This window comes from Cololabis saira, chromosome 19, assembly GCF_033807715.1.
Source record: "Cololabis saira isolate AMF1-May2022 chromosome 19, fColSai1.1, whole genome shotgun sequence".
NCBI classification, from domain to species: Eukaryota; Metazoa; Chordata; class Actinopteri; order Beloniformes; family Belonidae; genus Cololabis; species Cololabis saira.
Genome location: NC_084605.1, coordinates 35,618,358 through 35,633,012, shown reverse-complemented (window position 1 = coordinate 35,633,012; position 14,655 = coordinate 35,618,358). Strand labels below are relative to the sequence as shown.

The 14,655-nt window shown below is 43.5% G+C and overlaps 1 protein-coding gene across 1 annotated transcript in view; it reads left to right on the top strand.

Annotated features, from left to right (window-relative positions):
• LOC133419473 (protocadherin-15-like) overlaps positions 1-14,655 on the top strand; it is a 447,680-nt gene that overhangs the window by 263,359 nt on the left and 169,666 nt on the right. The window contains exon 20 of the mRNA XM_061708668.1: positions 2,286-2,414. Coding sequence (XP_061564652.1) covers positions 2,286-2,414 — 129 coding nt within the window. The remainder of the gene's footprint in view (positions 1-2,285; positions 2,415-14,655) is intronic.

The following is a 14,655-nucleotide window of genomic DNA, read 5'->3' as shown; positions in this document are numbered from 1 at the left end:
TAGGCTGAGGTTTGGCAGGACACCAGATGATAAACTTACTTGGCACCACGGCACAATACAGAGCTTATTTTATCTTTTTCTTGTGTGTGTGTGTACGTGTGTGTGTGTGTCTGTGTGTGTTGGCCATCGTTTCTATCAGCCTGCCTTTTCATTATATCAGAGCTCATTGCACTTCACGTACATTGGCATTGAGATAAACTATTCTGTCATCTGTGAGCTCTTAACTTCAAATTACTTGCTTCACCATCTCCCTTGCCAAACTCAATTTCCTATTTTTACCACTTTGATTGTTGTCTTTCTCACACACACGCTTACACACACGCTGCTTTGTTTCTTCTTACCCCGTTGATGTGAATTGATCAGCTCTGCCCCAGTCTACCAATTTAAATCTTTGTGGAGTCTTTCTCTGCCACTCATAAGACAAATGAAGAAACTGATGACTTCCTAGCAGCTTCTGAACTCTTCTGTCTTTGTGTTGTTACTTAGTGAGACTTAGTCCATCCATCTATTCTTCCCTACGTCAAACAGCATTATTTTTCTTTTTGATAAGATTCCTTCTACCATTTGTGATCCAGTAGGATTCTCTTTGAATCTTGCGATTACCAGTTTATGACTCTATGGTCTTATAAATGTGAAATTTTAGGGATTATTATTTACATCGCAGGATAGATTTCGGGCCAATCCCAATGTTCACCCTACTCACTACCACTTAACCCTCAAAATGAAGCCACAAGGGGTAGGGCTTTGTAACCTTCCCTAGGGATTGGGACACCACTTGCTACGTCACTGTGTGGTTTACGTTCGGGTACGTAAGCGGTCTTGGGCACAATTTCACAGATTTTTGTGAGATCAGGTTGAAAACGTTGCAGCTTCACATTAAGCCTGATTTATGGTTCTGCGTTAAATCGACGCAGAGCCTACAGCATAGGTTACGCGGCGACGCGCACCGTCCGGCGCGCGTCGCCGCGTAACCTACGCCGTAGGCTCTGCGTTGGTGTAACGCGGAACCATAAATCAGCCTTTATTCTGGCGAGATCTGAAAAAACTTCGCAACAACGGGCAAGCAAAGTAAGTTAAGTAAAGTTAGTAAGTAAAATATTAAAGGAGCTGTATGTAAGAGCAATAATAAAACGAATCATAAAATGACCCCGATATGTCAACAGACATTTAAAAATCATGTTCATTTCAAATACTTATGTCACTGACAATAGCACTCAAGCCAGGATATTCCAGTTTAAAAAGAGGAGTTGCAGCCCTCAACTGATGTTTATGTTGTCATTTTTTGTTTTGGCCTGAAGCTCCACCCTCCACCTATCTCCCAATCACCAAGTCAGTATTGTTTCTGAAGCTCCACCCTCCACCTATCTCCCAATCACCAAGTCAGTAGTGTTTCTGAAGCTCCACCCTCCACCTATCTCCCAATCACCAAGTCAGTATTGTTTCTGAAGCTCCACCCTCCACCTATCTCCCAATCACCAAGTCAGTATTGTTTCTGAAGCTCCACCCTCCACTTATCTCCCAATCACCAAGTCAGTATTGTTTCTGAAGCTCCACCCTCCACCTATCTCCCAATCACCAAGTCAGTATTGTTTCTGAAGCTCCACCCTCCACCTATCTCCCAATCACCAAGTCAGTATTGTTTCTGAAGCTCCACCCTCCACCTATCTCCCAATCACCAAGTCAGTATTGTTTCTGAAGCTCCACCCTCCACCTATCTCCCAATCACCAAGTCAGTATTGTTTCGGCATCCGGGTTGCCCGCTCGGCTCTAATTATCGCAGCCATGGCAGCCTACGTTCCTGCTGCATTCTGCAGCCTACCTGGCAACCTCTGGTCGGGGGGAGGAGGGGGAGGGTACACGCCGCTCAACAATATTTTGAAAGTGACTGCAGTACCAGTTTTGGACATTTCTTACAGACGGCTCCTTTAAGTAAAAAATTCTCGCTAGAAATGTAATCAAAACGCATTTTTATGCACAAACTAACTCAAAATATTGATCGGTCGGTCGGCGAGTCAGCATCTGAAATCCCTCGCTGTGAAGGGCTAGATTTATACGCACTAGCCCTTGATATGTCCACTAGCCCTACATGCAAAGAGGAATTGGGACACCACTACCCTCACGGGAACATGCAAAATGTAGGGGTAGTGCTGAAAAGTAGGACTAGGTGGGGATTGGGACTGGCCCTTCATCTCACGTATTTTGATAGTCCACTATGTAAAAACAAGTTAAATCTCCAACTCTGTTTCCCAAGTCATTAAATAAATAACCAACTATTGTGTTTGTAGACTTCCACTGCAACAGTGAACATTCTGGTGACGGATGTGAATGACAACGACCCGGAGTTCAACACCTCACTTCCTCTGAACCTGACGGTCACTGAGGGGCAGGATCACGCCTACGTGGGACAGGTCAAGGTAGGACCACGCTCATACACATGTGCAAATCCTGCAGCCAGCAACCTCAGCCTGCCCCTCCCTCAGCACCTTTTTCTTTGGAGATGCTCATTTCCAGTCATCCTTTTAATAATGATGAGTAATTGACAAAGTCTATATTGAAATTGATCTCATTGTATCAATAACTCCCTGATTGCACATGTGCAATTAAAAATGTCAACACAGCAGAGGAGCAAGTCGAGTGACAGATTACTCTTGTTTGTGGTGCAGATGGGCATAATTAAAAGCTGTTACACAAATGTTATACAGACATCATTTTTACATACACCTTCAAGATTGAGCTCCCTTTTCAAATTGTTCTGCCCTTTTCAAATATTCTTGTACTGGAGCTATGTTTACCACGTCATATAACAGGACGGTGAAACATTTATTTCATTGGGATTTATTCAACTCCCTATGCATTCTTAAGGCAGAATTCACATGTCGGTTTCAGGCTTCAGCAATCTGCTTCTCGTTTACTTTGAAAGGATTGGCATCTCTCAGTGCCAAATAGGATTCTGGGTTTGTTGCTTCACTTTTCACAAGGTACAGAATAGTTCAACCTTTAAAGCTGCAGGACGGAGGTCAGACTTATCTTGTTTATGACCTTGTGACTTATTTTTTGCTACAACTCAACATGTCAGACGTGTCCACAGTTAAACATTAGCTCACCGCCATGCTTAATACCAGCCTAACCTTCAGCCGAGGCTTAAACTAAGTAATGGCTTTAAAATGTTGTAATTTGTATCAACAGGGACTTGCCTTTGCTCCCCAAAGGATTCCCACAGTGTCTGTGTAAACAGATTAATCGCTCCACAACAGGAATAATCCAGTAAACATATGCAAACACTTCACGTGAGGCTTCGCAGAAGCTCTAATTGAATTCAGCTTTTATTATCATTTACTATGGGGACCAAAGATCACCAACATAATCTTGTAAACCGTGGTAACTTTGTAATTAGTACTGTATCTTGATTTGCTCAGGGGATGATGTGTTCATACTTCAAGTGGAAATGATAAGGACATGTGAACATACAATAAATGGGTTTGATTTGGTTAAAGTATCAATTTGTAGCTTCAGAATTTTTACAAATATTCTCAGAAACAACTTTTTTTAAGAATGTATGTATTTATTTTAGAATCATATCTTTCTATCTTCTAATATATCTTATTAAACCAATGATTCACCTCAAGGGGCTTTATCTCCTTTCCTAAAGGAAAAACACTTTAGCATCATGTAAGTGCTCAGCTTGTCTAAGCTGTCTGTTTTGACTGCATTGCTTTACATTATATAAATATTTTTTTAAGCATAGCTTTAATTTAAATAAAATGAGTGACTGATTTTTGACTGTTTTATTGCCAGCATTTATCACTGTTGTATATGAAATAATAATAAAAAAATAAATAATGCAGAAGGAATGGCATAAATTTCGCCCAAATTACACGATTACGGTAATTCAAAATGGCCGACTTCCTGTTTGGTTTCGGCCATGGCGCCAAGAGACTTTTCTTTAAGTTGCGCCATGATACAGGTGTGTACCGATTTTCGTGCATGTACGTCAAACCGTATGCACTAAGTTTTCTAGGGGGCGCTGTTGAGCCGTTAAGCCACGCCCATTAATGCAAACCATTAAATATCAAATGTATCGCCAGGCCTGGCTTGCGTGCAAAATTTGGTGACTTTTGGGGAACTATCAAATATGGACCAATCAGATGAAGGGGGGACGCGCTTTTTGGCGTCTAGCGTCGCCACGGTAACACTTTTGAAAGAGAAAAGTAATGCGCGTACTCGCAGGATGGAGACGCACATTTTGATGTATAACACACCTGGGGGCACGTTACGGTTCGGGCCGTATTAACTGCCGAAGGAATGGCATAAATTTCGCCCAAATTACACGATTAATTCAAAATGGCCGACTTCCTGTTCGGTTTCGGCCATGGCGCCAAGAGACTTTTCTTTAAATTGCAACATGATACAGGTGTGTACCGATTTTCGTGCATGTACGTCAAACCGTATCGTGGGGCTTGAGGCACAAAGTTTTCTAGGGGGCGCTGTTGAGCCATTAGGCCACGCCCATTAATGCAAACCATTAAATATCAAATTTTTCGCCAGGCCTGGCTTGCGTGCAAAATTTGGTGACTTTTGGGCACGTTTAGGGGGGCAAAAAGGCCCTCCTTTCGTCGGAAGAAGGGAAAAAAAAATCAAAACGAGAACAATTCCTACAGATACAATAGGGCCTTCGCACTGTAAGTGCTCGGGCCTTAATAATAATAATCTGCTAACATAAATTAAACAAGTTGAGATGTTAAAAAAAAAGTCTCTCACCTGCATCTCTAATCTTTAGCTTCACTTAGGACTCCTTGATTTGTGCCGGGCATTATAACTGACTTATATATATATTACCCATACAGGGTTTGTGGGTAAAGCTGACACTTTGATCGGCTTTGATCTTGAAATACACTAACTCAGTTTCATGCTTCCTTGGATTTGTTCCAAGCTTAGTTCATAGTCTTTGTACATGTTGTCAGCGGGTCTTTGATCAGTTGGACACTTTTCCAGGTTCCAAATATTAATCCGGAGCCTTCGGTTCAATGCCGGGACCACTACTGTGTTTATATTCTGTCCTTGTGCACCTCGGTGTCAAATTCTGCCCAAGTTGTACATTTCAGGCTCTAAAGTTTAGGGTTCAGTACTTTTTTCTCCCTGTTTAGCTCCACTGGCATTATTTCAAACTTGTAAATCCACACTGATTTGTAAAGAGGACATTTCATTCAAAGTGTTCCAACTTTTAACTCTCGCTCAGTCCTTTGGTCTTGTTCCAACTACAATATCCAGAACCCACCCTAATATGCAGAGAGGGCACTTGAAAGAATTCCAGTCCTGTATTTCCCCCCTGTCGGGGATCCCTGGATTGATTCCAGAGGAAACAGACGGCGTTCGCCCTCAGCGGGCCGAGCAAGGCACGACTCCGGGCCTCATTCCAAACCAGGGTCCATATCTGTAGGTATTAAACAGATTTCCAGAAGAATGAATACCTGACCTTGCTCTGCTGATGCATGTAAGGTTATAGATGGAGGCAAAGAAGGGAAGAAGTCAGGAATGCTTGAGTGGGGGAGGGAAATAGGAAAACAACAGAGTTAAAGAGGGAGAGGAAAGGAAATGACAGGGCAAATGAAGTAAATCAGAGATTCATGAGCTTAAGTGGTTCACGCTTACAGGTATATAGCACTTTGTTAACCTCATCTACGTCTACCAGGCCCTTCAAACCATGTGGTCTGTAGTTGATCACAGAAAAAAAAGACCTTAGAAAAGGAAAATCCAAGTAAATACGTAGGTTATGTAAAAAAGTAAAGCTTCAATAAATAAATCATTCATAAGTTTATATCATTTTTATCATGAATGCTTCTAATATGACTCTTGCAGTGACTAAAGTGCTGAATAAATGAAATACTTTTTTTCGATTATGTCAATATAACTTCCCTTCAGGGATTAATAAATCAAACTAAATACACAACTAAAGGGAAAATAAATTTGCTCCCTGCATATTGAGCACATGACTTGACTGTAGTGATTTTCTTTTGACGGTGAGATGGTGTTAAATTGATTCATGATAAAAACATGTTTACAGGGCTAATCTTTAGAAAGTACACAATGGCTTGTCCTAATACAGTTATGTGCTTTTTATATTAAACATTTCCCCATTTTAAATACCTGCTAGTGTCTCCCTATAGAAAGTAAAGGTAAAAGCCTCAGTAGAAATGCCTATGGGTGGCAGAGTTCCTAAATTTCCCTTAGGGGCAAACATTCTCACTAAAGGCGTTTTTAGATTGATCCTTGTCGTATCCCAGGATGATTAATGCATGTTATTTCCTCCCTGGTGCCTGAAAGCGAGTGGAGGGGAGGGAACAGGACTGGGGAGGCGTTACCAAGTGGAACTACGTAACATGACGGCCTGCTGATTTCACCAACATCAGAAGAGTTGACTAATGCAGCAGAGGGAGTTGGTGGTGGATCCCTGCTGAATAACTGCAGACTTCTGCCAAATCGTGTTGTACAAATATGACCAGCCGTCTCCCTCTGCCGCTCCTGCCGCCGTGTTTATTGAAGGCAGCTAACTTCTCTCTGAGGCTCTTCAGTTTTTTAATGACCCGAGTTTTGTGCATTGTAAAGCCGTGGCCCATCATTTTAGTAGCCACATGCAGATTACTGTTCTGTAACATGCTTTTTTTTGTGATCAACTGTTTATTATTTTTTTGATGCATACAATTAAATAGAACAATTATTGTATAGCACCTTTAAATCACCCGTCCCCCCACCCACCCTGTAGCGATCCAACAAGACAACAATAACACAACAACAGGACAAAACAAGCAAGACAAGGAAGCAAAAAAAAAAATATTGATAGATGTTCAGTCAATATTCAGTTCTTTCAGTTTTTCAATGGCATGTGTCCATGAACAGATTAAACCAGTGACATGTTGGTAGATCGTGTGGTGGTTTCCACCGAAGAGCAAGCATATTTTTAGCGGCCGTTAATCCTGCCAGGTACACAACTTTTTCTTTGTAATGTAAATTTAACTGAGAGTCGTCATTAATCAGGAGCACCCTGGGAGAACATGGGGTTGCCTTTCCAGTGACATTGGAAATATATATACTGACTTTTTGCCAGAATAATAATACAGGCGGGCTTTGCCAAAACATGTGAAGGAATGATCCTGTGGTGTTACTTGAACAAAAACTGCAAAGAGGAGAATTGATTTTGTTCGATCGGTCTGCCAACGTGACTGAAAAGTAAGGTTTTTATATGTCGACTTGAGAAGTAATTCACACAATGATGAAGCTAAGCCTCTGGATTTATTGGCCTTGACAATAACCAAGTGGAAAGGCAGTGAGTCCAGTTTTCTGTCCCAGGGGACTCCATACACTTTCATCCAGGATCTCAGGCTCAGATAAAAGATGAAAGAAGTACCAGGTAGATTATATTGCTGTTTGATGTCGAGAAATGTAAGCAGACCTTCATCTCCATAAAGATCTTTTAAAGTATGGACTCCTCTGTCTGTCCAAGAAGGAAAGACAAATGGACAAGAGTCAGAAAGCAGAGAATGGTTATGAAAAATTGGAGATTCCCAGTGCCATTGCCAATGCCATTTGTGTGGTTTTGGTGATCTTCTGTGCTTCTTGCCAACTCAGTAAAAGGTGAGAAATTATAGGGCCAACGTTTGTGAGTGATTCCTGAATAGACTACATCCTGGAGTCTATAAGGGTAGACTAAATGTTCTTCTATGGGCCTCCAAGACACCTGTATGTGTGGGTCAAACCAAACAGAAAGGCTTTAAAATAAAAGCTAATGCATAAAGTTTGAAGTTAGGAAGCGCTAGACCTGCTGCAGTTTTATCACGCTGGAGAGTGGCTAGTTTTACTCTGGGTTGCTTCCCTTTCCAAATGAATTTTGAGATACTGGAGTGGATATTTTCCCAGTGCTTTTGTGGAGGGGGAAGGGGGGTTAGGGTTAGGTGTTCTGTAATATGCTGATTTATGACGTTCAAGGCTCTGGCAATGAGGAGCATCAACAAATCCCACCCACGACCAGCCACCCTGCTTTATTAGTCAGTACGTTTACATGCAAGCAAAGAAATGGGATTTCTGATGGTATCAGATAAACATCCAGAAGACCCAATCACTTGTCTGAGTTTACATGCTGTTCAGAGAATCTGATAAATGTCCAGAGTATGGCTGACTCTGTGACGCTCTGTGGCGCTGTAACCATGGTAACCATGGTAACCATTTCAACAAAGAGCCACTTCCGGTTGACAGTTGTTTTGTTTGGTGCCAATGTTACGTCTTCCGTATATTTTTCCACTTTATTTTGATCTGCTCCGGTGTCCTGATGAAGCTTCTGCATCTCTTTCACCATCTTTTTAAAGGTGTTTAAACAACTATTTAACACGCGCCGTCTCCTTTCACTTCCGGGTGAAGCCCCAGACGAAATTCTCCAGCATGCGCAGACTACAATATCTGATGTCTCCGTATACATGGCATTAAAATTCCAACTGTGAATGGGTTATCTAGGTGTTGCTATCCGATTATTAAATGTCCGAAATAGGTCCGAAATAGGTCAGAAGTAGATCGGATTGAAGTGTTTACATGCAGTTTAAAAGTCCGAACAATGTCTTAAACCGGGCATACACTGTGCGATTATCGGCTCGTTTTGAGCCGATTTTCCACTCGTGTCACTATTATTTGGATCGGGACGGATTTTGACCCAATCGTTGGTCGTGCCTCGTGCAGTATACGTGGGGTAACGACGAGAGATCAACACCTCACGACGAGAGATCAACACCTCACGACGAGAGATCAACACCTCACGACGAGAGATCAACACCTCACGACGAGAGATCAACACCTCACGACGAGAGATCAACACTATGAGATGAGATGAGACTATGAGACTATGATCAACACTGTGAGAGTAACACCTCACGACGTGAGAGTAACACCTCACGACGAGAGATTAACACCTCACGACGTGAGAGTAACACCTCACGACGAGAGATTAACACCTCACGACGAGAGATTAACACCTCACGACGAGAGATTAACCCCTCACGACGAGAGATTAACCCCTCACGACGAGAGAGTAACACCTCACGACGAGAGAGTAACACCTCACGACGAGAGAGTAACACCTCACGACGAGAGATTAACACCTCACGACGAGAGAGTAACACCTCACGACGAGAGAGTAACACCTCACGACGAGAGAGTAACACCTCACGACGAGAGAGTAACACCTCACGACGAGAGATTAACACCTCACGACGAGAGAGTAACACCTCACGACGAGAGAGTAACACCTCACGACGAGAGATTAACACCTCACGACGAGAGAGTAACACCTCACGACGAGAGAGTAACACCTCACGACGAGAGAGTAACACCTCACGACGAGAGAGTAACACCTCACGACGAGAGAGTAACACCTCACGACGAGAGAGTAACACCTCACGACGAGAGAGTAACACCTCACGACGAGAGAGTAACACCTCACGACGAGAGAGTAACACCTCACGACGAGAGAGTAACACCTCACGACGAGAGAGTAACACCTCACGACGAGAGATTAACACCTCACGACGAGAGATTAACACCTCAAGACGAGAGATTAACACCTCACGACGAGAGATTAACACCTCACGACGAGAGATTAACACCTCACGACGAGAGATTAACACCTCACGACGAGAGATTAACACCTCACGACGAGCTCCCGATCACAAATCGTGAGGTCGCAAGAAAATCAAGCGTGTTTTGAAATCCTGGTCTCTCCTCGTGAAGGAATCACAGTTGAAGCAGCTACGACCTGATTTGCCTCATCCTTTCACAGAGAGCATGCGCAATCTCTGATGTCACGTCAAAAAATATTATTTGTAGTTTAAAGTGTTGCAAATTCACATTACAAATCATGTTTTAATAGCAGAAAAAAAGACCGCATTTCCACGTACGGTGCGGGTCGCCGCGTACCCTACGCCGTAGACTCTGCGTTGGTGTAACGCGGAACCATAAATCAGCCTTTAGTGTGCGCTGTTTGGAACGCTTCTCTTCTCTGTTGTGCTCATTTTGCTGGGACGTCGGGGCCCTCCGCCGAGACACAACTTTTGCGGTATTGTTGTGTCTAAAAATGATGCGCAGTGCCCACCCAATCAGAAACGGTACAGATATTTTGGGATTTTTTTATATATATATGAAAAAATAAAATTATAAAAAAATAAAGGATCCCCATAACCTTTGATCGGGTGGGCAGAACGCACGTTTGGGTGGACACAGCCCACCCTTGCCCCAAAACTGGCCTCGAGTCCCAGTACTCCGCGATCTAGTCGTGCAGTGTGAGATGGGGCTGAATCAAACGATTTAAAATATTGCACAGTGTATGCCCAGCTTTATACGATCAGAAATCCGATTGAACTGCTGCATGTAAACGTACTGACTGTTTACATTAGACACGTGATTAAGTGTACCCTCGGAGGCGAGTTATTCGTGGGGCCAGCCCAACATGCCACCCCACAGTCGATTTAAAAAGGGCAGACGACACGCTAGATTGGAGTGTTGATGTTAATAACCGCCGGCCTAGTGAGAAACTCTGGGGTCTGATGTGCGCTCCTTGGGGATGCTGAGGTCGGCGTGCCAGCAGGTCGACTGTTTACTCGGAGTGGTTGGTCTTGGCTGGTTTGGCATTCGTCTAGCCCGGCGTGGTTGATGGGCTTAGGTGCTGCGAGATTCTCCATTAGCCAAATGAGAGTAGACCCAGAATTTCTTGTTGCTGTGTGATGAACAGCGCAAACCAAAAAGGAAGGCCAAAAATGGATAAAACTAAAATTTAACTCCAAAGTATAGAAAATCTAAACTTCTCTGGAGAGAATATTACGCAGGATCCAAAAAGTTAATCAAAAATGTATTAACGTAAAATAAAGACAGATTTTAATCTAATAAAAGAAGCTTCTGAAGAATAAACTGATTGGACTCAAACTCAAAGTTTCAGAGAAAATTGACTAAAGAAAAGACAGAAGGCTTAAGGAGCCAAAAAGATAACCAAAACTCTCCAACTCTCACGTTCTCTCTCTCTACTAACTACAGTAAATGCTTGGGCAGCCTAGGAAAAGGAAAATAACCTTATAGATGTCAGCTTATTAATATGATAGATTGATTTCTATATTTGGACCCTTTATATACATAACCTCATTACGGTTTTCATGCATCATGTAGCTCAATGGATAAACATAAGGTACTTGTTTGCTTAGGTCTTATGGCTTATTAAAAGACATGATATAATTTACAAGCATGAAAAGAACATCAGAACATTTTGTTGACATTAATATTTCAACCATGGTGGTAAAAATGGAGACATGAACTCTAATTTAAAAGAATATAAAATCACATTGAAGGTTTTGAAAGATCCTGTGTTCGTTTGTCTGGCGAACCATAAGAAAACTAGTGGAATAGAATCTAGCTTTTAATATGTCAAGCACAATGTTTTTCCGGCCGGATGTACAATTCTTTCAGACCACAAGGTAGGAGAGAAATGCACAACGTTTTCATCAGCCCAGTTGAATTTATACTAAAAAAGGGAGGTGTTCTCTGTACCTGAACCCCATTGGTGGAGCAGCTGCGGGAAAAACACCCGAGCATGTCACCTCCAGCCCTAAATCTCCTTTGATGGTCTCCCACCTGGGGTTTCAACCCAGATCACAGATAAGACCCCCCAATGCTAAAACATGTATTTCTCCCCATTGTCTTCTCTCAACAAATGGTATGTGTATTTGTATTTAACCCCTATCTAAAGTAGTCTAGCCGTAACAGAGGCTGACTCCGTGATTAAATGAAAGCAGCTGTCCTGCTGAATACGAGGTTACTTTGCATATAAAGAGAAACCCACCAGTGTTAGAAACTCTTCAAACTCTTAACAATTTCATGAAATCCTAACAGTTTCTTAACCAAAGTTAATTCACACATTCCAGTCTTAAAGTTTTTCTCCGAGATGTGGACTGCTTGAGAAGGACGTAAGGCCTAGTTCTTCTCCTTTTTGTCAGTTTTATGACTTTAACGCTTTGCTCCCCCAATTTTTAGATTAGATGTCTTTATTGTCGCTGAACAAGTCCAGTGAAATTGGCAATCCAGCTCTCATATGCAAAGAAAAGGAAGAAAAAGAACAACAGCAACGATACAATACATTACGATAAATACAATAAATTACTTTAAAGGTATAGTCCTTGATGTTGGAGAGCTAGCAAGATTTGAAAGTGGCACCTCCTCTAAGCCCCGCCCCCTCCTCCCCCTCCTGTGAGCGCTCCGTCCAAAGCCACGCCCCCACAAACTTTGGGGAACGCGCATTTGCAGGAGTCCAGTTTTCCAGGACATTTTGGACAGCACATTTTCAACAAAACTACCCCATGTCTCATTCACCTGTAAGCGAGGCCGGTTTTAGGGGGGGGGGGGGGGGGGGGGTTGGCTGTGCCCACCCATACGTGCGTCCTGCCCACCCAATCAAAGTTATGGGGATCCTTTATTTTTTTATAATTTTATTTTTTTATGAATATAAAAAAATATCACAAAATATCTGTACCGTTTCTGATTGGGTGGGCACTGCGCATCATTTTTAGACACAACAATGAACGCATACCGCAAAAGTTGTGTCTCGGCGGAGGAACCCGACGTCCCAGCAAAATGAAGTTCAGAACAGCACACAGCACACACTGAAGGCTGATTTATGGTTCCGCGTTACACCAACGCAGAATGGTGCGCTTCGTGGCGTACCCCACGACGTACCCTACGGCGTAGCCGTGGCAACAGAGCCTGCAGGGCACCGCAGTGCACCGCCACCCGCACCGGCGCTTTCCGCCCTCACCGGGATGGAGACCCCTCCATCCCCACGGACTCCCATACTGGGGACCCCCATACGGACCCCCATACTGGGGGACAACCTGCGCCGCAGGTTTCTTTTTTTAGCCTTTTTAGCAGGGCGAGCCGTTACATTCGACGTGACGAGTGCGCGCATGGCACAGAGGGGGGCCTGGGCTGGACTTCAAATGAAGGCATCTGATTGGTTCTTTCCCCCCTGCCAATCCTCTGGTCCTCTGACCAATCCGTACCACTTGGAGCGCAAAAAAAAGATTGGTCAGAGTTTTTACAGGATTAAAGCTGTCAGAGAGATCAGTTTTTTTTTATTTCCTTTTTCTGAACACATTATTCACTGGCTACTCTCAGGATGGAAGGACCATTTCACCCAGTATAACAATAAATGTTTTTGAATACGATTGCAGACTATACCTTTAAAATAGAATAGAATATTCTGAAATGGAATTAAAATGTGCATGTGAGTGCTCTTGTGTGGCTTGGAGGGGGATGGGTGTATGTGTATTGCTAGGTGTCAGGAGGTGTGTGTGTGTGAGTCTCTGTGGGGTGGTGAGGTGAGAGCTGGGCTGCAGGGGGGTGAAGGCTCTGACAGCTCTGGGGGAAAAGCCGTCCCTCAGCCTGATTGTTGTGGTCCGTATGTTTCTGTACCGCTTGTCTGATGGAAGCAGTACAAACAGTGTGAGGCCGGGGTGGCTGGTCTCCATGGCGATGGATCCGGCCCTCTTCCTGACCCGACCTGCATATATATGGTGCTTTTCCACTAGTACCTACTCAGCCCGACTCGCCTCAGTTTGGTTCTTTCCCACTAGGGGTCCAACGTGCCGAGTAAATACTTTTTCTGTAACTATTCTGCCGAGGTTCTACGTGGCTGAGTCGGCTGTATCTGACGTCATCACACTACAGGCCACCGATTGGTCGGGGGGTTGGAGTCAGACGTCTGAGTCAGGAGGAGGAAATCAGAGAAAGAGACTCTGACGGGTTCTTGTTCATTTTATTCGACAGGCAATGGCAGCAGAAGTCTGTTTCATGATCCAACTCTGAGGTGCAGATGTTCATAAACCTGGTGCTGAGGAGAGAATTAAAAATGGATCTAGAGGCGATAAGGAACGACCAGATCTACCAGGAGCTCTGACACTTCATAGCTGCTCACGGCTCCAGCTGACTTTTCAGCAGCACAGAGACAAACAAACAAAAAAAAAAAAAAAACGTTGCTATTTAAAGCTTCTCTCACTCTCATTTTTTAACTTGATATCAAACACAAGCCACAGATCCAGCAGCACATCTATCATCTCCTCCAGGTTCTACATCTTTAGTGTTGTTGTCTTCGTTTAGATCACACAATCAAATATGTCACAGCAGCTTCACTCCAACCTCCTACTTCTGCTCCAGGTGAATTGTTATGGAAAAGAAACCAGGCCGAGTTGAGTCGAGCCGAGTAGGTGCTAGTGGAAAAGCGCCAATAGAGTCCAGTGGCCTCATGTTCAAAACGTGTGGTGCACAAAAAACGTGCGTACGCCACTTTCTACGCTCACGGTCGTATGATCAAAAATTGATTTGAACGTAGAAAGGTCTTTCACGCACACACCAAGGCTGGCGTACGCACTTTTCTGAGGTTTTGTCCGTTGGCGACACTCACTGGTGATGCAGTGAAGTGCAGAATATGAGGAAACGTGACGTCAACAATAAGTTCAGGACCACATGAAGGACACGACAGTCCCCACATCACCAGATAAGTTACACAAGAGTGGAGCTGCAACAATCTCACAATCAACCACATGATCTGAACAAACAACTAAAGGAGTTCAACGATGGAAC